This window comes from Mixophyes fleayi, chromosome 4 (assembly GCF_038048845.1).
Source record: "Mixophyes fleayi isolate aMixFle1 chromosome 4, aMixFle1.hap1, whole genome shotgun sequence".
Classification (NCBI taxonomy): domain Eukaryota; kingdom Metazoa; phylum Chordata; class Amphibia; order Anura; family Limnodynastidae; genus Mixophyes; species Mixophyes fleayi.
In genome coordinates, this window is record NC_134405.1 from 98,171,742 (window position 1) to 98,194,786 (window position 23,045).

General features: G+C 40.1%; 1 protein-coding gene across 1 annotated transcript in view; it reads right to left on the reverse strand.

Annotated features, from left to right (window-relative positions):
• Positions 1-11,148: 11,148 nt before the first annotated feature.
• Positions 11,149-23,045, reverse strand: part of FURIN (furin, paired basic amino acid cleaving enzyme) — a 119,599-nt gene continuing 107,702 nt past the window's right edge. The window contains exons 15-16 of the mRNA XM_075207833.1: positions 20,911-21,027; positions 11,149-17,210 (exon numbers count right to left, since the gene is read on the reverse strand). Of these exons, the coding sequence (XP_075063934.1) occupies positions 16,654-17,210; positions 20,911-21,027 (674 nt within the window). The 3' untranslated portion in view covers positions 11,149-16,653. The remainder of the gene's footprint in view (positions 17,211-20,910; positions 21,028-23,045) is intronic.

Consider the following 23,045-nt stretch of genomic DNA (forward strand, 5'->3'; position numbering starts at 1 on the left):
GTATGATTTATTTGATCAAACAGATCTGTACTATTATTTGTTTTTTTCTTGCGGTTCCCTTTTATATATTTTCTGGATAAATTGTGACAAACTTCAAGCACATAGAGTGGAAGTTAAGTACTTTATATTGTTTTCTTCCTTATATTTGTGGAATTAGTGGCGCTGGATTAATTTCCTTGTTCCTTTTTTTTATGACATTATATCTATTCAACTTATGTATGGTTGATATTTAGGTTATTATCTGTGCAGCCATTGGAAGTGAAGCGCTTTATACAGGCCTATATTATATAATTTAATAGGTAATATGTAACAGAGCACTCATGACACAGCAACTGTGTCTTTATAAATTATATTCTCTCCTGAAGAAGATTTGCAGAAATTTCTGCTTTGTTTATTGGCATATGTAAAATGCCACATAAAGTATACTCTATTTACACACACTGCATTGTTTTGTGGTTTCTTTCACCCCAATTTAATTAAAGGGATGCTTTGTTTCTGAGACAGCACTTATCTCTACCACAAAGAGCAGTTTATGGAGCAATTATCCTTCTGCCCACTTACCAGCCCTCCGGGTGAAGTCCTGTTTAGCCATGTAATAAACTAAAACCTCTGTGAAAGTATTTCTCAAATATAAGCATTATATTAAAGCCATGTAATAATACCTCCTTTAAAATCCCCAAATGTGTCTTTAAATAAAGAGATATAAAAGAAAAGGACTAGGATCTTTTTTAGTTAATGATGCCAATGATATTTTACTGTAAGCTCTGTAGCCCGTTACATCATAATATCATAATTCGACAACAGAGGGCACTACAGGACCAGAATCAGTTACCTACATACATGAATAATTACATTACAATACTAACTGTTAATAATGCCCATATATTATGAATTGATTATGCATTGCTTCTTCAGCTGTATAAACATTTGGATAAATAATGTTATGAATCTAAAATATTGGTTAACATTCCTATAATCTTTCACTCCCAATTATTTTTTTAACTAATTGATAATTTTGTAAAATGAATAGAAAGCAGGTAGTAATGACTTTCCTGCAAAGATTTAGACGTTACTTAGCAGATAGTCAGGTCCTGTTTAATTGTGAGAATGATGTAACTTCGGAGATCCAGAATCTCACTGTGGAATGGAACGATCTCAGAATCTGGGACCCAAGATATCCACTATGGCAAGAAAAAGTAGTTCAAATATGTTTTTATTTAAGGGCAGGCTGGGCTGGGTGGCTGGGGGGCCGGACCCATAGTGGGCTCCCTTGGTCTGGGTCACCTGCATTTTTTCCCTTTAAAATGTTCCTAATAGGCTGCGGAGTTGAGTCTTGCCCCCAAGGCTAAAATTTGCCAGCCCTCCCTTGCACTTGAGTGACTACTAAAGTCTCAATAAAGCTGGGTACACACTACAGAAATTTTCACCAACTTTTTATGCCGAGCGATTTTACATGCGATCGATGGTCCGATCGCTCGGTCCATGGACTGCATACACACTAGCCTTGTTTAGGACGATAAAGAGAAGAGCGGACGTCCCTTTAGCGACTTTTTACAGCCATGTTGCCATGAGCAATGACTGTAATTTCGCACACACTAAAGCAACATGTGCGGGGCATGTAACGAGATACCAAAGACATTAGCATAAAGGGGCAGAGCTTTCACTATAGTTAACTCCCAAAACAGCATAAAAACAGAAGGCTACACTGTCTCTTCATTCATTCCTATTTGTAAACCTACAATGGCTACAGTAGTACAAGAACAAGCAACTGCACTTTTCCTGCTTGCTGTGGCAAGAAGACTGCTGGTACGGAACCAAAGAGAAAGAAGGAGACAGAATAGATCTTGTTGGAGCAGAGATTGGTTCAAGAGGAGAGACACGTTCTCTCATATGCACCTGCTACAGGAGATACGGGACAACAACCCAGATGACTTTAAGAATTTTCTTCATATGAAGGATTCCACTTTTCAGGAACTGCTCCAACTAGTAACCCCTCTCACCCAGAGGGAGAACACCCAATTAAAGAGACCCATACCGCCAGAGCAAAGACTGGTGACAACACTAAGATTTTTGGCAACAGGGAGAACACAGCCTGTGATGTGTGGATACCACACCACGTGGGACTGGGACAGACATCAAAAATTTACATACACACGCCCCCCAGGTCGAGGAAGTATCGGAGGATTGTCGTGGATTGTACGGAAGTTTATACACACTACATAACGGAAACGAGATTGGAACGAAAATATTAAACGGTACGACCAACCAAATGAGGCGACAATCGTACATTTGGGCAGACTTTTGACCATTGTGTCACTGCACACACTGACCCGACTTTTGAACGAGCGGTCGTATGTCGGCTGATTGAGCCGATTATTGGACGAAACCCGTGTAGTGTGTATCTAGCTTTAGTGTCTGTGAATCATTAGCAAACGTCTAATTACAGCAGTTCCCTAGTTCAGGTGTTCACCATCATCTGCTAGTTACACCTGCTCCTGACCACCCGCAAATAAAAACTCTTTTTTGGTCATATCCATGGCTACGTCACAGTCTGAATCTGAACACAATTGCTTTAAAACGCCCTTACTGTACATTGCTTACATTAGAACATCCCTTCCCTTCCAGCCTCTACAGACATAAGGAGTCGTAAGTGGCAAGAAGCAGGTCATAATATCTGCGATTGTGTACGTTCACTCTCTGAGCATTGGTGGTGTGTTAAAACGCAAATATATGCTACACAAACGGGTTTACAATCATCTCCCTCTGAAACAGGCCCTTTACCACTAATTATTTCTGTTTCTAAAGAATTGCCACCGTCTAAACCTTGAACACACTTATATCCAAACATCAGCTCCAACTCACTCTCTATTACTCTAACAAACAATATTTTGTTTTTGTTTTTAAATAACCACTCACTAGAGGCTCTTGGCCTACTGCCATACATTCTCAAGAAAAGGTTTGGAGTATCCTTCTGATTACCACTAGAGGGTGCCAAACATTTACTTTTATATTAGCAAGTTGTCACTTCAAGTGTATTCTATGGCACATACAAGGCACTGTTCAGCACTCGAAAATGTTCTAATATATAACTTGTATATAACCGATCATGAGTTTGTTGCGACGTTACACAGAAATGGTGTTTCTGAATTAGAAACTTTTCTATTGGTAATTCTTCTGTCTGTCATCATCTAAATATGACTGTTGTGATGTTCACCCAAGAGGAATCTTATCCCCCACATGGGGCGTTGACCATCTCTGTGCTATTGGAGAATTAACTTTACAAAATAAAATGTTATTTTTGTTCATAGAATCTTTGTTATAATGGAGAAAATGCCTTATCCAAAAATGTTGGTAATATTGTTAACGGGAAGAAATATACACTTTCCAGTACCTTTTCCTAGAAGAATATTCAGAACTTTCTACAAAAAACGTACTCAGTGAAATTAAGTAATTAAAGCAGATATTACAATCTGATCTTCAAAAAAATGCCACCGATTTGAGAGTTCAGAGAGCGCTGCTATCGGTACTAGATGGTGGAAAAGAAGCTTTGGAGAACAAATATGAGGAAATTATTGAAACTATGGTTATAATTTAAAGGAGCAGGAAGTGGGGAGAAACAACCTTTGCATTAAAAAGGTCCATGAGTCAATTGATTCCTCTCAATGAGAACAATATCTCCTGAGATTCTTTCAACATCTTGCCCCAGACATTGACCTGGATCAGATTCTTATTGACGGGGTACACAGAACCTTGCGCCCAAAATTCCTAGGGGCCGCTCCACCCTGTGATGTTGTGCCAAGACTTCCACAAACATCTGTGCTGATGTCACACAGAAATTAAAGAACAGTTTTCATTGACGTAACGTAAAGTATTTCCTAGCTATAGCTTGACTTTTTAGTGTTTTTTTTTTTTTTTTTAAACCAGGATTATCCTGATTTTCTAGTTCACCAGTGTTTATCTTCTTAAAATGTCAGACTCACATCTGTGTCATTCAGTTTTATTTATAGATCCCACTGAAGTTGTGTTCATATTAATTTATATTGAATAATGTTGATACATTTTCCATATTTAGTTTTTCTTTTTGTCCCTAGGGGGTAATTTTATTGTGGCTCGTTCACTTATCAGACTTCAAGTCTTCGTTCCCCCCACACACGTTTATAATATCTTATAACCCCAAGATCGCTTAACAATGTCCCCATTACATTGGTAAATATATATATATATATATATATATATATATATATATATATATATATATATATATATATATATATATATTCCAAATCACAGTCAGGCCCCCCTTGTTCTGTACACGGAGCCAGAGAATATCACAGAAAAGGTGAAGTGATTTTAGCTGGAGGTTTCAACACTCTTCTAGACGATAGACTGGACAGATCAAGTCTTATTCCACTAATCTTCTCTCTCCTTCTATAAGAAAATATCTAATGCTCTGAAAGCACTGCATAAAACTCACTCTTTGTACGATTCTTGGAGAGTTGTGGACCTGAATGTCACAGACTACACCTTTTAATCTCAGGCTCATAATACCTATACAAGAATAGATATGATTTTCTTAGGTCAAATAACTATTTTCAAGATTTATAAATGATAAACATACTTTTATATGGTTGGATAGAAGCTGTACTAAGCTTCTTTGTTTAAGTCAACATTCTCCTGGCAACTCAATGAGTCATTGCTCCAGGTACTGGATATGAAACGCCAACTCACACAACTCTTAGAAGAATACTTATCCATAAATCATAACACAAATATTAGTAACATGACACTATGGGACGCTCTTAAGGCAGACAGACATAAGAGGACATTTACTAAAGATCGCCTCCCACTGCCAATGGGAATATAATGAGAGAATCCTAAACTTGAATACTCACATTCAGACATTAGAAACTTTACATTACTCAGAGGGTGTTTAGACAGGGTAGATGCAAGTACACTTAGGGGGAGTTACATATTCTTCCTTCCTCAGGTTCTGAACAAGCTCCGAGATGGTTAAACCAGAAATTCTATGCAAAAGGGGATAATAAGGTCTCAGCACATAAAGCAAGATAAAAAAAAAATTGTACAAATAAATATTCCTACAATTAAATATAGCCAGGGAACAATTTTTATCCATCCAAAATTCCGATTTAAAAAAATTATATAATATCTAAAGAAGGTTGCCCTCTTTTAACCCTCATATTTGCAATTGTTATAGCACCTTTAGCGGACCTTATTAGACGTATCCCGGGGGGGGCGAAGTCCCTCATTTCTTCTCAGTCCTCCCATCCCCGCCGTCTCTCTCCCTCCCCGTCCCGCCTTCCCTCTCCGCTTGTGACTTCGCCACCTTTTTCTCATCCAAAATTGAGGCCATCAGACTGAACACCTCCTTCTCCCCTTCCCCCGCCACCCTCATTGCTTCACCTCCCCCCAACAACCAACTCTGGTGCTCCTTTTGCCCCACTACAGGTGAAGTCCGCTCCCTTATTCTCTCCTCCCCACCCTCTACCTGTCCTCTCGACCCAATCCCCTCTCACCTCCTTCGCTCTCTCTCTCCCCCTCTGCCTGTTCTTACATTGCTCACCTCTTCAACTTATCACTCTCCTCTGGTATAGTCCCCTCCTCTTTTAAACACGCTCTTATCTCCGCTATCCTCAAAAAACCCAATCTCGACCCCACCTCTCTTGCTAACTATCGCCCTATCTCACTACTCCCCTACGCCTCCAAACTACTCGAGCGGATTGTCTGGAGCCGCCTCGCCAAACACCTCTCTCACTATTCCCTCCTTGATCCTCTCCAATCCGGCTACCGTGCCCTCCACTCCACCGAAACTGCCCTGGCCAAGGTTACTAATGATCTCCTGACGGCCAAGTCCAAGGGTCACTTCTCTATACTTATTCTCCTTGACCTCTCCGCAGCCTTTGACACCGTGGACCACCCCCTCCTGCTGCAAACCCTTCTCTCTCTTGGCCTCTCTGGATCTGTCCTTGCCTGGTTCACCTCATACCTTGCTCACCGCTCCTTCTCTGTATCAACATCTGGTTCCTCCTCCTCCCCCTACCCTCTCCCTGTTGGAGTTCTGCAAGGCTCTGTTCTCGGTCCTTTACTCTTCTCGCTCTATACTTCCTCACTTGGCGCTCTCATCTCCTTCTTTGGTCTTCAGTATCACCTCTATGCTGACGGCATTCAACTCTACATCTCTTCTCCTGACCTTTCCTCCACCCTCCTCTCTCGGGTATCTGACTGCCTCTCTGCCATCTCCTCCTGGATGTCCGAGCGTTTTCTTAAAATCAATATCTCCAAGACGGAACTCATTGTCTTTCCTCCGCCCAGACTCCCATCCCACCATGACCTCTCTATTGTCGTCAACAACACCACCATCTCCTCTGTCACCCAACTCCCCTGCCTGTCACCCTTGACTCCTCTCTCTTTTGCCCTCCACATTCATTCCCTTACCCAGTCCTGTCGCTTCCAACTACGCAACATCGCCCGCATCCGTCCCTTCCTCTCTCAGGAGGCCACCAAAACTATCATCCATGCACTCATCATCTCCCGCCTGGATTATTGCAACCTTCTCCTCACTGGCCTCCCCCACTCCCATCTCTCTCCCCTCCGCTCTATACTCAACGCGGCTGCAAGACTCATCTTCCTCTCACGCCGCTCCTACTCTGCCTCGCCCTACACTGGCTTCCCTTCCCCTACAGAATCCTCTTCAAGCTCCTCACCACCACTTTTCAAGGCTCTCCCCTTCTACTGCCCCCTACATCTCTAGCCTCCTCTCCATTCACACTCCGGCCCGCTCCCTGCGCTCAGCCAATGATCGCCTCCTCTCTTATCACTTCTTCCCACTCCAGAATCCAAGACTTTTTCCGTGCAGCCCCCCTTCACTGGAATGACCTCCCTCGTTCCATCCGTCTCTCTCCTACTTTGTGCTGCTTCAAATGTGCACTGAAAACTCACCTCTTCCGCATATCCTACCAACCATCTACTTAACCCCTCACCTCCACTACTCGCTCTCCCTTCTCTCTTCTGGCTTCCCTTGTGCCTGATTCTGTCTACACTCCTTTAGGATGTAAGTTCACATGAGCAGGGCCCTCTTCCCTCCCGTCTCCTCACCTGTTCTTCTGCTCCGTGCTTATTGCAGCAGCCTGCCTGGAGTTTCTGAAGTATTGGTATTTTTGTTTAGTGTTCTGTACTGTTTCACCCTGTATAGTGTACTGTTTGTATGGTGTACGGCGCTGCGGAAATCTTGTGGCGCCTAACAAATAAATGATAATAATAATGGCTTGGTCACATTGCTTCTGTTAAAATTAACAGTCTTCCTAGGATTCTGCATCCATTTCAGACAATTCCGGTCCAGGTACAACAAAGTATTCTCAAGTATATACAGTTATATAAGCAAGTTTATCTGGAAGAATGAATCTGGGAGGTTGAGATTCTCTATGATGATCAGGTTGCCTAATGAGGGTGACAGGGGGCTTCTGGAGATTTCTAAATGTTACTACACCCTCTCAAATAGTGAACTGGTTCCCCGCCCCCAACCTTCACCAGTGGCTCAAAATCGAAATTTTCAGTACTGGAGAAATCTCTTTAACCTGAATTTGTACACTCACGTTTTTAAAATCTATTTCAGATTATGGAGACGCCGTTTTAACCGTTTCTAGATCTTTATGGTTGCACTCAATTTGGAAATTTAAATTAATGACAATACCTTCAGCAATAAACTCCGACTTTCCTCCGCTGTATAATCATTCTTGAAGAAAGGTTAGGAGAGGGCCCACAGTAATATGACTTTATTGATGGAAGCAACGGAAGATTTCTAGATTCCCTCTCTGATAAATTTGAAGTTTACAATGTCTTTCCTTCCATCTCTCCCCAGAGTATAAATGTTCAGACAGCTTACTCCATACCTGGCCAACCTGGGGCTCTCCAGGTCTTATTAAACTACAAAGCCCAGCATGCTTTTTCAGTAGATTGAGAGTTGATAGCTGGCAGTGCATGCTGGCACTTGTAGTTTCACAGTACCTGAAGAGCCACAGGTTGACCAGACTTGCCTTACCCCATTTGAATGGTTATTACAATGCTAATAGGAAGGGTATAATCTCTGTTTTTTACCATATGCTCTGCACATCTGTGAACTACTTCTAATATCAACTTGATTGGGAAAAGGACATTTGGAGTAGAATCAGAACCAGCCAAGGCTTCTACTTAATAAAGGATAACTCGTACAAAATGTAATACCTTGTCCACACAGGATTACATAAGTGGTTTCCATCTTCTTCTGGTTGTTCATTTGTATGGTATGTACACGTTGTTTCAAAATTAAAAAAATACCAATCTAGCTCATTCATTATTTCAATAGAAAGATGGACAGGCATCACTCTAGATCTATTGGACCTAAATGTTTGGTAGAGAACACATTGAGGCAGAGAGCAGAGGTGGAGATTATATCAAGAGCCTTTTACAAAGAAAGCCCTATTTTAGAAATTACTTTGGAGCTTTAAAAGATTGTGGCTAAAATATAGAAATTAAATAAGCAGCATGTTTGTAGACAATTGTGTTGCACCCCTAGTGGCATATTCATTAATTGCATTTATGAATCTAAATATTTAAGATTGTTAGGGGGGTATTCAATTGACGGCGGGATCGCCGAAAACCCCACGTTTGAAAAATATTACCGTTAATACGGTAATATCTCGCTGGATTTCAGCTCGCTGCGAGAATATTTTTCTAAAAAAAAAAAAATAAAAAATAAAAAAAAAAAAAAAAAAAAAAGTATAATCTCTTAATTGTAGTTCATGCAAACATACTATAAATTCAGATTAGAATTTAGCTGCTAAGGATTTTCCTACCAGAGCATACGCAGATGCTAAACTTGTGCAATAATTTCCTGTTTAATGCATAAATCACAGATAAACCCTTTCAACAACCAAGGAGATAAGGAAAAACGATGCACCTTAGGTGACCAAGCCATTGTTCAAAATGTTAATATACATTAGTCTAAGCCCCGCTCCAGTAAATGTAGTCGCTGCCCACCTAGAACAAGCCTTGCCAAAGAATTTATGGGAGAACACATACACTGTACTGAACTGCGCTAATAATTTATGGGAGGTAGCACTGACTGGGTCGCCTAACCAGAGCCGGATTTAGACCTCATGGGGCTCTAGGCAGGATACTGGTTTTGGGCCCCCTCCCTGAAACAATCCATCGCACTATATTTTTGCAGCCTACCATATACCTCTATAGTTAAGTAGAAGTGAAAGGATGCCGCCAAAAGAGGGGGGCGTGGCTTGCATCTTTGGGGGCGTACCTAACATGTGAAAAGAGCAAGGCCACCCTGCTGCAGAAAAAGGCACCCCTAAATAATTACGGAGCAGTCCCGTTTTTTAAGTAGTTGGGTCAAAACAACCTAATAAGTATTTAAGTCAGGACAGAAATACTTAAGTTGTTTGCAAACATAATACCATAAATCCAAGGATGTGCCCTTGTCACTTTTGTCCCTCAATCATCACACATCGCCCATTTATTGCCACTTTTGCCCCTTCACAATATCAGAGAAGAATGCGCAAATTCACTTCTTATTAAACATTTAAAGTTTAATAGTAATAAAATATTAGACCATAATGATCTCACATATACACAAGTACAAAATACACAAATATCCTAGTATATCCTCTTGAGAAATTTGAAATACATAAGTAGCAACCAATGAGTGCTCCTTGAAAAACTGCAATTAGCTTTCTCATTCCATATGACCAAGTATGATGACATCCTGTATTGGTATGGATATATATAACATCAGTAGATCTCCTTAGAAAATGAGAGGTTTAAATAACTCCAGTCATTATATACTTTGTATTAATTGACTCACACTGAGTGTCACATTGCCGGATACAAACAGCATTCCTCCGTATAAGAGGTATATGGAGTACCACTTGTTCAGCAGTCCTAGCGGTAATAGCCCACTATATATTTAAGCATAAAAGGCTTACCCGCCTCTGGGACAAGAGAAGAATAGTTCTCGCCTCATTACCGCACCAGCGGCTCTTGAAATCAGTTGTTCCTTTGGGTGGTGCGCACCAAACTAATCTGTCCAGACAGAAAATCACTCCCAATGACGATGGTTCCTCTTGTAAGCAAAGTTAAGAGATAGCTTAGTGCACAGAAGCTATAATTGTCCTCGCGATCCTCTCGTTGAATAGAGATTACAAGCACTTAACAATAAGGAAGTCTCAGGTCCCGGCAGTCTCTCCTCATTTTTTTTTTTTAAGTCTGTTTCCAGCCGCAGTTTATTTTAGTATGTCGGCGGACAGAGGGATGGCAGGCGGAGGGGAGCGCTCCTCCGCCTTGCCTACCCTGCTCACCGCCAGTCCTGACTGGGCCCTCTGGGGACCGCTAGGCCCTAGGCAGTTGCCTAGCGGTAAATCCGGCCCTGCGCCTAACAAGTGTAGGGTGGAACTCAAACCTTCTCTATCTAGTATATGATTTGGAGTAGGGATGAAGGATACCTGTGGTCGGGCAATAAGAATAGGTCAGGTGAATTGCAGTCACATTCTGGCTGATGGCACGGATTAGAAACATGTGCTATTTGCATTTTACACAGCTGTAAAAGCTCTACATTATAACAGAGTTAATTGCTTTTCTTTTGTGGACAACAAAGTTAATGTATCCCAATGGGGAGATTTTTAACTTCTGATTTGATCTTGTGAGAAGAGGCAACTTCTGTGATAAACACCCACTGTGTAGGAAAACAGTATTTGAAAGTCGTTTATTCCTATAAATACATTGCAAACAACCATGCAAGAAATAAAATAAAAACATTGGCAAAAATGTTTCCAGCCAAAATCCCCCACAACACAGAAACCTGACTTGGTCTCTGGTTTGCAGAACGGTGGTGCCATCGAATGTGGAACTAATTAAGTCCCGTAATCTTCATTCTGTCTAGTACCGGGTGTTTGTAGTCTTCCCTCGTGTATATGCTTCAACAACACAAATAAAAAAAAAAAAAAAAAAAAAGTTTTACTCATAATTATGACTGCCTCATATATGTTTAAATTGGTGTTGTTAGCAATGATTAAAATGAGTGTGTGGCATTATTGGACTTTCATGTGTGTGTTTTTTTTCATCATAAATAATACACAGACGCCTCAGTTAAGTTGCATAGTTTTTGAATATTTAATAACTTTAAATCTTTCTAGTCAACATTATATCCACATCCATTAAATAAAAAATAATAATCAGAAGCAACTGTCTTGCTTAAATTACAAGAAAATGTACGGTGCACAAAAAAAAAAAAATATACAAAAATAGTTTTCAATTTTATTTTCTCTCCATACATTATAAATTGTCCATTAGTACATACACATGATTCAGATTTCTAAAGTACAGGTGTCCAATCTCTATAGAAAGCAGAATTTCTTCCAATTTGCAGGAGAGGATTATATAAATAGTCTTATATTGCAGCATTAGCTGCAGAACTTCAGCGTAACCGACTCCATTTTAGAACAAGCGAGTTGCCCTGCAAATTGTGTCAGATTACTGTAGGGAAGGAAAAACAAACACCAAAACTTTTGAAGGATTTCTCCAGACCTTTGTCAGTAAGTCCCCATGCAACACATGTAACTGACATTCTTAGGGCAACCTTTAAAAAAAAAAAGGCATGCCCCTCAGCACCCAGCTGTACGAGCAGAGGACACCATTTTATTGCTCATGTAGCGGCCATTTTCTGGTGATGCTGTCCTCTGACCACAGACAGATCTGTGCTGAAATTTTCAGACCAGCAGCAACATTTGTAATAAATCATAGCAGAAATGGGGAGAAGGCACGTAATTATTTTACGATTCCTTAAAATCGGTGCTTTTCTGACAGGATGAAGATGTTAAAAGCAAAAAAAAAAAAAAGAAGAAAAAAGACTACCAATATGTCACATAAAGCATGCCAAAAACAAATCATGGTGAGAACAAAGGAGTCATTTTAACACAATCACTTTCTGCAGTTTGTGAATAGTGCACAGTATGTGTGTCAATAAAAGCAATAGATCTGTGTTTGAAAATTGGAGATGGATTTATAGATCACCAGATAGGTTTCCAACCATTAGCAATTAACCCCTTCAGTGGCAGATTTGGCATTTTGGATGGTCTATTTCCTCACTGCAGAGCACTAATGTCACCACTACAGTGAGGAGAGACATAGTTAGTAGGAATGTGAGGCAAAATTACTACTATAAAATGGCTTCTTAACTGGTCGCTATAGAAGACCCTTTCTATGTATATATTCAGCGTGTTGTATCCTGTGTGTTATCACCCATTATTTTTTTGTAAGTTACTACATACTAAACTTATTCTAGATAAACAAGGGTACATACAATTAAAATAAAACAAATCTGATACTCCGCATGTGATATATTCTCTGTACAGCGCTACGTAACTGGTAGCGCTACATAAATAAATGAGAATGACGAGTTCTTCAGAATCGCAGACAGGAAGTCTGATGTGCATGGGGGAAAACACAGTTTCAGTCCAACCCCAGTTATAGTCATCTATCTCTTAATAATATGGACACATTTTTGATTTGGCAGAATTCCAAAACCATTTAAATATTATATATTATTGCCTTTAAACACAATACCCTTTTAAATCTACCTGTCAAGCTCGACGAATATCGGCTATTTGCAAAAAAAAAAAACCTCTGTACATTTACCCCCTAAACTTCATAAAAATTGACCTGGTTGGTCTTCTTTCTTTGCCATTAATACTCACTATGACTAACCATTCCCCCTTCTGACATGGATAAAACGGACTTAAGCTTCCATACACTACTGAAACAGAATTTGAGGTTATGATGTTAATCATTTGCCATGGAAACTATAAGAGGATAGCAATACTCACCGGGGTTCACATCATGTTGTATTTCACTAAGCAGAATGTGAGATCTCTCTTCAGCATCAGAAGAGTTAATACAATCTGGGAACATCTAAAGGTTCGCTGCCACTAAAACAGGATATTTCAGTTCCTTGTCTGGATAATAATTTAGACCAGGTGCTTCCTGAGCTGCTAGATGGGACGTAGAGAGGATGTAGATAGTGAAAGCAGGGGCCTATTTTTGCCGCCAGCAACGCATTAAAGCAACAAAGAGCGATGACAAGATCTTCCAATGAAGACTACTTAGGACTTGGCATTTTGTAATATTAACAATGCACTTGGAATTGCATTAAATGCATGCTAGTGGATATGTACACATTTACATTTGTCCTCTTCCCTTCTTGAGTCTGTCAGTGTCATTATTGATATTGCTGTTTAATTTGTTTTTGTACAGACCAGAGTTTGGCTTAACAGGTAATGGAAACTACTGCAACTGGATAAGTAACTGCAGCAGTGGGAGGAGCCGACGAGGATGTGAGCCGCTTACATGACTCAGACATCCAATCCTGGGGCGGCTTCTGCCGCTGAGTACACTATCCATTCGTAATAAATATTGCAAAGTTGCCCGCGATTTCCATCCCCTACAATATGTTCATTAGTGAACAGCCAGCCCCATTTAATGTAGGAAACATTAACTTTAACGCTTTTCACATGCAAGCCCATCCAATGAACACCTAGTAACAGGATTACCTTCCAAACTGGTCACGTGCATGACACAGAACCAGAGGTTTGTGCGTTGGAGAATACTAATCATTCACATGCCGCATTTATAACCATGGCTCATAATGAGCCGATCGATTTTGATCATTATAGGGCTAGACTAAGTACCTCTAGCCTACACACATTAGAGGCGGCCATATTGTGGACCAATATTTAGCCTATCAATTCACTAGGAGAAAGGGGCATCACTGTAGAATGAGGCACAAAGCACCTCATGCCTCAGTGATGTCACACTGACGGGCAGCATTCTCCATGGATCCAGTCCATAAAAGGGCTGCCTCCACTCTATATAGACAGGTATAATTTAAAGTGCTGAGACATTCACTTAGTGCAAGAGAACGATTCCTCTTGCATGTAGTCTTAGGTCTGGTTAGGGTAACTGTGTCCTGGCACTAATCTACTGTACAAATGTCAAGAACCAACATGGCTACTAAAGCACCTAAATCAAAATATAGTATATTTGCATTTTATCTTATTTTTACAAGAGGGACAAGCATGAAATTTAAAAAGTTCCCTTCAGAACCATACAATTTAGCATAATAGCCAAATAATCTACTGTGCACTTTAACTTTAGATCAACTTCCAAGTTTTAATCACTATCTTTTCAGTTGTTTGTAAGCGAACCATGGACAGTGGTTATACCAAGCGACAGGTTATATATAAGCACCAAGCAGAGAATTCAATTGGAAGAGATCACAGTCTATTCTGGTAAAGAATCTCTTCTTATTTCCCTGCACACCTCTACGGGGCGCAAGGAAAACATGAGCGGATACATCGCCACAGAGTGACTTCGCTTCCAATTGAACTCCCTCCTGAGAAGGGGAAAGGTCTATCCCTTCTGCTACTCTACGTTCTAAAACACAGTGATAATAAACCGCATCACATTGCCAATTTCAAGCTGCTGGGGAAGTTTAAACTCATGTCTATCTACTAGGCAATTACTTGGACCATCATGATTCTGTCATGACCAACCATCTGGCACAATGGAATCGTGTAATATATAATATTATGTGATATGTGCTGTGTTGCCTCTGCTTAAGTGTCAGAATAATTCTGTTAAGTCAGAGCGGCTCAGAAGCTGTATACGGTGCACAGTCGTTACCATGGCAACCTCAAGCTCAACCACTGAGATTGTACAAACTATGGCTCAATGTTAAATAAGCGTTTAACACTGTGATTGGCAACCTCCAACTTCCCAAAGGGCCACACATTACCCTTAATCTTAGTAATGAATTATAACGGATAGGTGTTTATTTCTTTGAGTAAAAGTATTGTTTTAACATATCAGCAGGCATTTTAAATACGCATTTATAATGCCTGCTGATTGCTTTATTGTAATAACCTGATCGGAGTCAGCGGCCTGTTGGCCATCATTGATTTAACACAATCACAACATGTGAAATGTATAAGCTGCAGATGTCACTGATGCGTCTGCTCTCTATGGATAGGAATTACTGACAAAACGGACTTCAATGGCAACTATGCCATATAAAGGCCATTCACAAAATAGAAAACCCTAACTTATGGGAGATTCCTAGACCACTATACAATACAGTACCTACCCGTTAAGCCAAATGCTCTCACAGTGGAACCAATCATTGACTCTCTCTGTAGCACTAATATTAAGTCTGTCAGTGAGGACACATTGTGAGGTACAAAATCATGCTACTATGTCCAACTACAAATCAATTTGCACCCAGAAAGATCTACGCCAAAGCTGTTCTTACCCTGTTTATTCTATTAAAACAGAGACAAATCTAAATTTTATAATATTTATGCTCAACCACAAGCAAATGTGAACACAGATACAGGACCTATTGCCAGGAATGCTTGGGACTTTGCACTTTTCCCCATCATTTGGAACATCACTCCAAATAACACTGAACAAATCAATCCTGACGGTCTCTAAATGGGTTAGTAATGTTCCTTATATGGACTGTAGGTGGCGACACCTGGTGATTATGTTGTATGTATGACATTCTGCGCACCAGCTATTACTGTTTAATTATTCTTCCTGGTTTTCAGAGCTTTTTGGACAATGCAGATAAGATATCCCATAAATGCAGCTTCCAATTGTGTTGTGTGTTGCCCTTTAAGTATGTAATTAAATTTAAGCACTGAGGGTTAGGTTATCAATTGCCAAAGTGAGTGACAATTAATTTTCACAAACTGTGTAAACATAAAAAATCCCATCTTTCCTGAGTGTGTGAAGAGGTGTGGAACAAGCATGACATGACACTGCAGTTCCCACAGTGCACTGCTGTGAAATACACTACTGTACGCAGGAGCCATTTTTGAATGCTGCAAATTAAGTTTTAAAAAATATAAACTATAAAAGTGTTCTTTTAATAGTCAGTCGTCTGTACACTATGCCTCACACAAACACCTACAATGTGTATTAAAGTTTACCTTATGTGGACTGGGATATGTCTCTGTCAAAACTGGATAGAGAAAATCTCATTAGTGTAAGATATCACCATAGTCCCAATTCTGCACTTAGACTTTGATGTAATATTTACCAGTGAACCATTGTAAAATGCATTGTAAACATACAAGGAAATTTCCAGTCGGTGAAGCGATTTGTTTTAAATGCTTCCACATGGACTCAAATTTCTCCACTCCGACACTGAAAGGGTTATTTGACATCTGCTTCAACAGGCAGAAATAATAAAACCTGGAATCAGTATAGAGATATGATAGGCACTAAGTTTAACACAACAGTCTTGGAAAATATACAAATGATTGAACAAACACAAACAAAACCAAAACAAAAAAAAACAGAAAGAAGAAAAAGGAAAAAAAAACAAAAAACAAAAAATCTACAAACAGCACACACAAAAAGACAATTCACAAGAAAACGATTTAGATGTTTCCTGGGCATTTGCCAGAGCCCTGGATGGAATCATAATCAGAACGCTGATGTTTACCTCAGTTTCTATATTGTCCAGTGTTGAAAGGATACCTAAACGCAGTTTGTAGCATGGTATGACATTTTGGTGCGGCGGTGTCATAATCATCAAAGGGTACTCTGTTGCTTTATGAAAGCAGTTCTCTCATTGTGAGCATCAAACTCCTCTACATCAGACTCCGAGAATCCTTCTTCACGCCACATGTCTGACGGGATCCCTTTATAAGAGATGATCCCACTGTCCAACATATACAACTTTTTCCTGCCCAGGATTACCCCGGAGCGCACTTGAAGGAACAAAAAGATGCTGACAAAGACTATGACTATCATGACGCAGCTGAGGCTAGCCACAATTACTGGCAAGTTCGAGGATACCACAGCTGCCGCTTCTTTCACCTCCACCAATTCTCTGCTAATCTGAACTTGGTGTGAACAGGATAAGTCCACCATGTTGTAGTGTGAGTGAGCAGGGCAGGTGAGGCAGTCGTTGGCAGTAGTGCCCTTGCAGGTAGAACAAGAAGAATGGCAGGCTACGCAAACATTGGCCTGTAGAGGCTCTATATTGTTCTCCAGTGTGTACTGGATACGCTGGACACTGGCTGCGAACCCAGGAGGACAGGACTTCACACAGGTCTTCTGATGCAGGTAAAAGCCTTCATCACACACTGCACAAAGACAGAGGACGTCAGAACCATACACTGATCATATGCAGTAGAAGCATTTCAATGACAAACATTCTTTACATTAACAATAACCAGCCTGCCTGAACCATTTCCATCTACACAGTCATCATAAGACATGCAAATTGCCAGGGCCCAAAATTAAACTCTCATATCTGGGGTGGATTACCCTATTTTAGGTATATTTAGAAACAAACCTATAATTTTTAATATTTAAACAGGATTTTATTTAACATCACAATGTTAATATGACCAATACTAATTTCTATGCTGAGAAGCCTTCACAGGTTTTCCCAATTTAATGATGCGAGGGTCTGTTTAAAATCATGGTTATCCTTTAAATCTAAAGCTATACTGGTGAAACCTATAAGCACTACCTTATACAGAGACCTTCAGCCCCGACAGACAGGAATTTAACCATGAAATAAAGCAAGCAGTGGCAGCCCCACTTCTGTCCATTGTGATCCCAGGAGAGAACATTCACTGCACAAACGAACAATCAAAGAGAGACAGAGACCGATCGCCAGAATACAGAATGGATGAGAGGTTATTGGAGAGAGCACAGAGGTAGCAGGAAACAGAAGTGTGTTTCCAATATTGAAGATGTAGCTCAGCTTAGAACAAAGAGGGAGCAGACAAATCTAGTACTAGTATTGAAAAAGCCTTGGGCATTCCTCAAGACCAGTATTCATGTATCACAGCTATCTGATGGGAAGATTATCCTAATGATTAACAGTGTCCGAGCTGAAGATCGGGTAGTGCATACTGTCTGATATTCGGGACACTAAGCCTGAAATGTGTAAAGTACAACAATCATAAGACAATAATTAGGTCTAGAAAGATACAGAAAATCCCTGCACATAAGTCTGGAAATGAAGAGTCTACAGCTGCAAATGATGCTCTGCTGATAGTACAGCCAAAATGTTGCATACAGAGTGACAGGTGCCAATCAAATGATAGACTAGATAAATTCCACCGATCATCATTCATGGTAATGAAAAGTTAGTGAAGCCATGAGAAAGATGGATGTGAGTTAGGTGAGAAAACAAGAGACAGTCGGACTAATAGCAGCAGAGACTGAAAGAGAGAAACAATTAGGGGTTCTCCATTTGGTGTATATAGGCTCTTATTTCTCTGCACCCTCTTGCTAGCTATAACAGATATACTGTACTATATACTATGATGTCACAGTAGTATAGGCTACACTACCACAACGTCTGTATATTGCGATCAGTCATTGCTGGCATGAGAACGCAGGAAACCCAACACCTGTAAATTCCAAATACTATCAATCGTGCAGCCAGGACCAGAAAGCTTCATGTGGCCGTCACATGTAGATGGCGGTTTCTGTCAAACTATAGCTAGTGTCATAGTTAAATAAGCTACTCTGAGGAGACAACAAAAAGCAGAGTACCCCTTTAAGACCGGGGGTGTAGTTTTGCCAATAAAAAAAATTAAACAATATAAAGTAGACAGATATAGGAGTTAATAGGACAAGGGAGGAGGACGGATTTGGTCATTGAAGATTTGAAACTATTTTATATGCAGGCCATCTGCTATCAGTGTTTAAAGAGGTTTAGTATTATTTCCACAGCTGCATTTTGTGAAGGATTTAGCGCAGTCCACCAGAGAGCGATTCTCACCAGCAGACTTTGGATGGAATGCAATGAGCAAAGTTACAATGGCTTCTTAAGACCCAGCGGTAAAGTGGATGAGGCGCTCAGAGACACTGCTATAGAAGTAAACAAGGAAATACCTACCAAAACACAGCATTAATCTGACTGCCAACATGTGGTGCTTCGTTCCTTTACCTGACCCACTCGTCAGAAAACACTTTAATTAGCAGAAATAGAGCCCTCATTACTCCTTAATTAGATTGGAGCATCTCATTAGCATGAGGAGGATGGGTGCTCCGGTGATGGGAAAGCTCTTCAGATGGAAGTAATGTATTATGGGGCGTTCTCTGGAGAAATCTCTGCAGTATGCGTTCAAGCAGGATGAGTGATAGAAATTATTCTTTTAACCTATTCTCTTGCAAAGTACTGTATATCAATGTTTCAGAGCACACACACGCACACACACAGGAGGGTTTAAAGTAGGACAAACTGGTGACATTTTGTGGCAAATTACGTACTCTTGGTGAAGTATACATAGCCCTGCAAGAGGCCATAATCACCAAATGTCAGACACAAACCTCCATCTCCCCACCACCAGAAACCCATGAATCCTAACGCCAATACACAATAAAGTAGACGACAGACTATTTCATTTTAAAGAGCAATCAATGCAAATATTAGTCTTTCAAACTGATGGTGTGGATTTTTGCAGTAAAACATTGCAAATCTAGAGGACGACATAATAGGTTCTTAAAGTGCACCAGTCATCTAAGCACAATGGAGGCAGACATTTTATGGGCGGAGTCTGTGTTCATAAGAATGTAAACTCCTCACTTAGAACTACTGACATTACTGAGGGACTTCATGAGCAATATTCATGAAGAACTGGTTCATCCCACAAAATGGCTGCCTCACTCTATGTAGAGGACAGGTGCACTTTAACTGTAAAAAAAACAAAAACATATAAGCAGGAATTGCAAAAAGGAGTGGCTGAAAGAATCAATAAAAATTATTTACTTACAAAGGGCCCGATTCATTAAGGATCTTAACTTGAGAAACTTCTTATTTCAGTCTCCTGGACAAAACCATGTTACAATGCAAGGGGTGCAAATTAGTATTATATTTTGCACATAAGTTAAATACTGACTGTTTTTTCATGTAGCACACAAATATCAACTTTAAATTTCAGTGTACAAATAAGCTATCAATTTTGTGTGTGCTACATGAAAAAACAGTCAGTATTTAACTTATGTGCAAAACAGAATACTAATTTGCACCCCTTGCATTGTAACATGGTTTTGTCCAGGAGACTGAAATAAGAAGTTTCTCAAGTTAAGATCCTTAATGAATCAGGCCCAAAGATATCAGAATATCAGTAACCTGTACTAGGATGGGTGCAGGTAAGAGATATGTACATTATAAAGTTATTACAAGTAACTGAAGAGTCATGTGACCCTACAAAAGGCACTAGATGAAGCAAGCAGTAACAATTACTGCACATCAATAGAGCCATCATATGGCTCTTTGTATCAATGATCACAACTATTGAATGCACCAACTTGCTTCTGGTCTGAACGTTCAAAGGCGATACCCTCTATAGCCATATATAGTAGGTCCACCGCTCATAATATAATATAAATGTATATAAAATTTTGCGTTATAACAGAAAACAAAATGAATAATACTTAATTTGCTTAAGATACTAAACCCTGGAGGCTGGAAATGGATAAGAAGTGGTTCTAGAACACAGTTTGTAACCGGACAGCTCTTGGCAGCCCAGTTCTCGGAAAGGGTTGGCAGTGCTGTCAAAACAGACGTGTGTACATTTGTGTGGCAGAGCATTTACACTGTAAGCTCCAATGTGGCAGAGACCGATGTGAATGGCTAAATATTCACTGTAAAGTGACAAATATACATTTATTAAGGTACTGTGGGGTCTGGACACTTTTAAGAGCAATACAAGCAGTTGTAGAGATGATAGAATAAGGTGGGACAGTATATGACGGTACAGTGCATCTTCAGGTTGTGTTGCACATACCCTGCGAACGCAATGTGAATGGAATACTCACCAACACAGGACTGGCTGGACGCCACAGTTCTACACCCCTCACCATCAACTTGATCGGAGAGGTTTGGAGCATCAGACGCTGTACCATACAATAACAGTACAAACTGTGTCAGTGTTCCTATGAAAACAAAGAATGACAGACTATACATTAGTAACATAGCATAGCACACTAACCTATCCATTGACATCCATTAGGAGAACTATTCTTTATTTCCACGGCCTTACACTACGAGTGCAGCGGGATATTGTGATATATGAACACTGGTCTGTAAAATACCAGATAACGCTCACAACATTGTAACCTGGAAAGTCTATGGAATGCATCAAGTAGTAAATCATGGAGCCCTTGGCAGGATATCTATGTAAAACAATGATCAGTGCATATTTCATGATTGGCTCTTTAGATTCATATGATGGACAAACTACAATCAATATTGTTGCTGGCATATTTTGCAGACATGGTGTCTGATGGAGGGCAGAGGTGTGGAATTTTGATGAAAATATAACTATCTACTAATTTGTTCAGCATTACTTGACGTCACCATAATTGTGGTAACACACTTGTGTTTAGTGTTACTTCATAGTCACAACAGACCTTGGACAGGCACTCAATACTTTTCTGCATGGCTGGTGTACTGAACCCAAGCAAGAGAGAAAACGTTGTGGCGCACATATATATATTATATCTATATCTATAGATATCTAGAGATATAGATTTGAGTTAAGGATTTTGAAACTCTCTCTATGTCTGAGGGATTATATGCAAAACGATAACTGGGACAAATATCCCCTTACAAAAGTCATCAAGTTAATCCTTACGCAACAAGACACCTGTCTGTTATGGTAAACAAGTAGTTTGCAGGAAATTCCATGGTAATTTGGTTTCTACCATGACACATATTTGTAAGTTACTTCACCTTTAAATTTCAGCAGGACAGCTCGTTGACTGATGATATTTATAATGAACAGGGTGGGTCTCTGTAGCTGCAGTTTGGAAGTTTCAGGCTCCAGTAAGGAGATGAGGAACCAGAGTGCAAGCAGTAAACTTCACATATTTTTTTGTTTTATAATGCGACCGTGCATCACACAGACACGTCTGTGCTAAACATAAGAAATAAAAGGTCTCTGCTGTATACGCAGGCAGAACCACAGCTCCTGTCACTAACAATCCTCTTATTCAGGTATAGGGAGGTGTCTTGTGAGCAGACAGGACTCTGGATGTGAATACTAAGCAGCTAATTGGAGCCTTGTGCGGTTTGACCCATCTGTGTCTGTGTGATAACAAATCGCAGATCCCTCTCCTCTCACTCAGTTCCACATGCTGGGCTGCTTAATGTAACAAGCCAAATCAAGTGGCTTCAATCCTTCACACGGCTGACAAAATGTAGTAAATAAATACCTATTTCCTCCCCTTATCGTACCCACACACCACAAATGCACAAACACACAGATCTGCAGACGAACAGAACACCATGTGCTGAAATGTTGCATTAATTATACCACCAGTTATACAGGAGATCTGGCTTAATAGAGGCAATTCTGTATATACAAATACACTAACTGAAATAAATATCTGCTTTGTTTATCAGTGCAAGGAATATACATCCATTCTTCTCCAAGCTATACGGCAGCAACTAACTCTGCAGTTAGTTTACGTTTTATGGTCTCTCAGAAGTGAATCATCTAGAAAAGCTCTGACTCTCTCCCGCCTTAATTAAGCAGCTGTTGGCACAAAGTATAGTTTACAAATGTTAATGTTAGAGTATACCGCTTACGTCGCTGCAAAGTTATAACAATGAAATCATAACTATACTAAGAAGAAGATGGAAATCTCACATTAATCCAGATGAAAATCATTATAAATAATTACAGATCTCTAAACCCTCCCCCTCCATTACAGATAGTGGAGGCTCTTACTACATCTTTAAGGACAGTGTCCTAATGGGATCTGCTGAAGGTTAAAAAAAGTCTGTAGGAATCTGAGCTAGTGTGACATCACTGGTCTGCCCTGTGTACGAATCCACTTAGACTGAGAAGTGTGTGTCTGTCACTGGTGATCTGTCAGTCTAGTTAGTGAAGCACCTCCCTCTAAACATGGCAGCCTGCAGGTGGAAGAGCATGGGGGGGATATTTTTA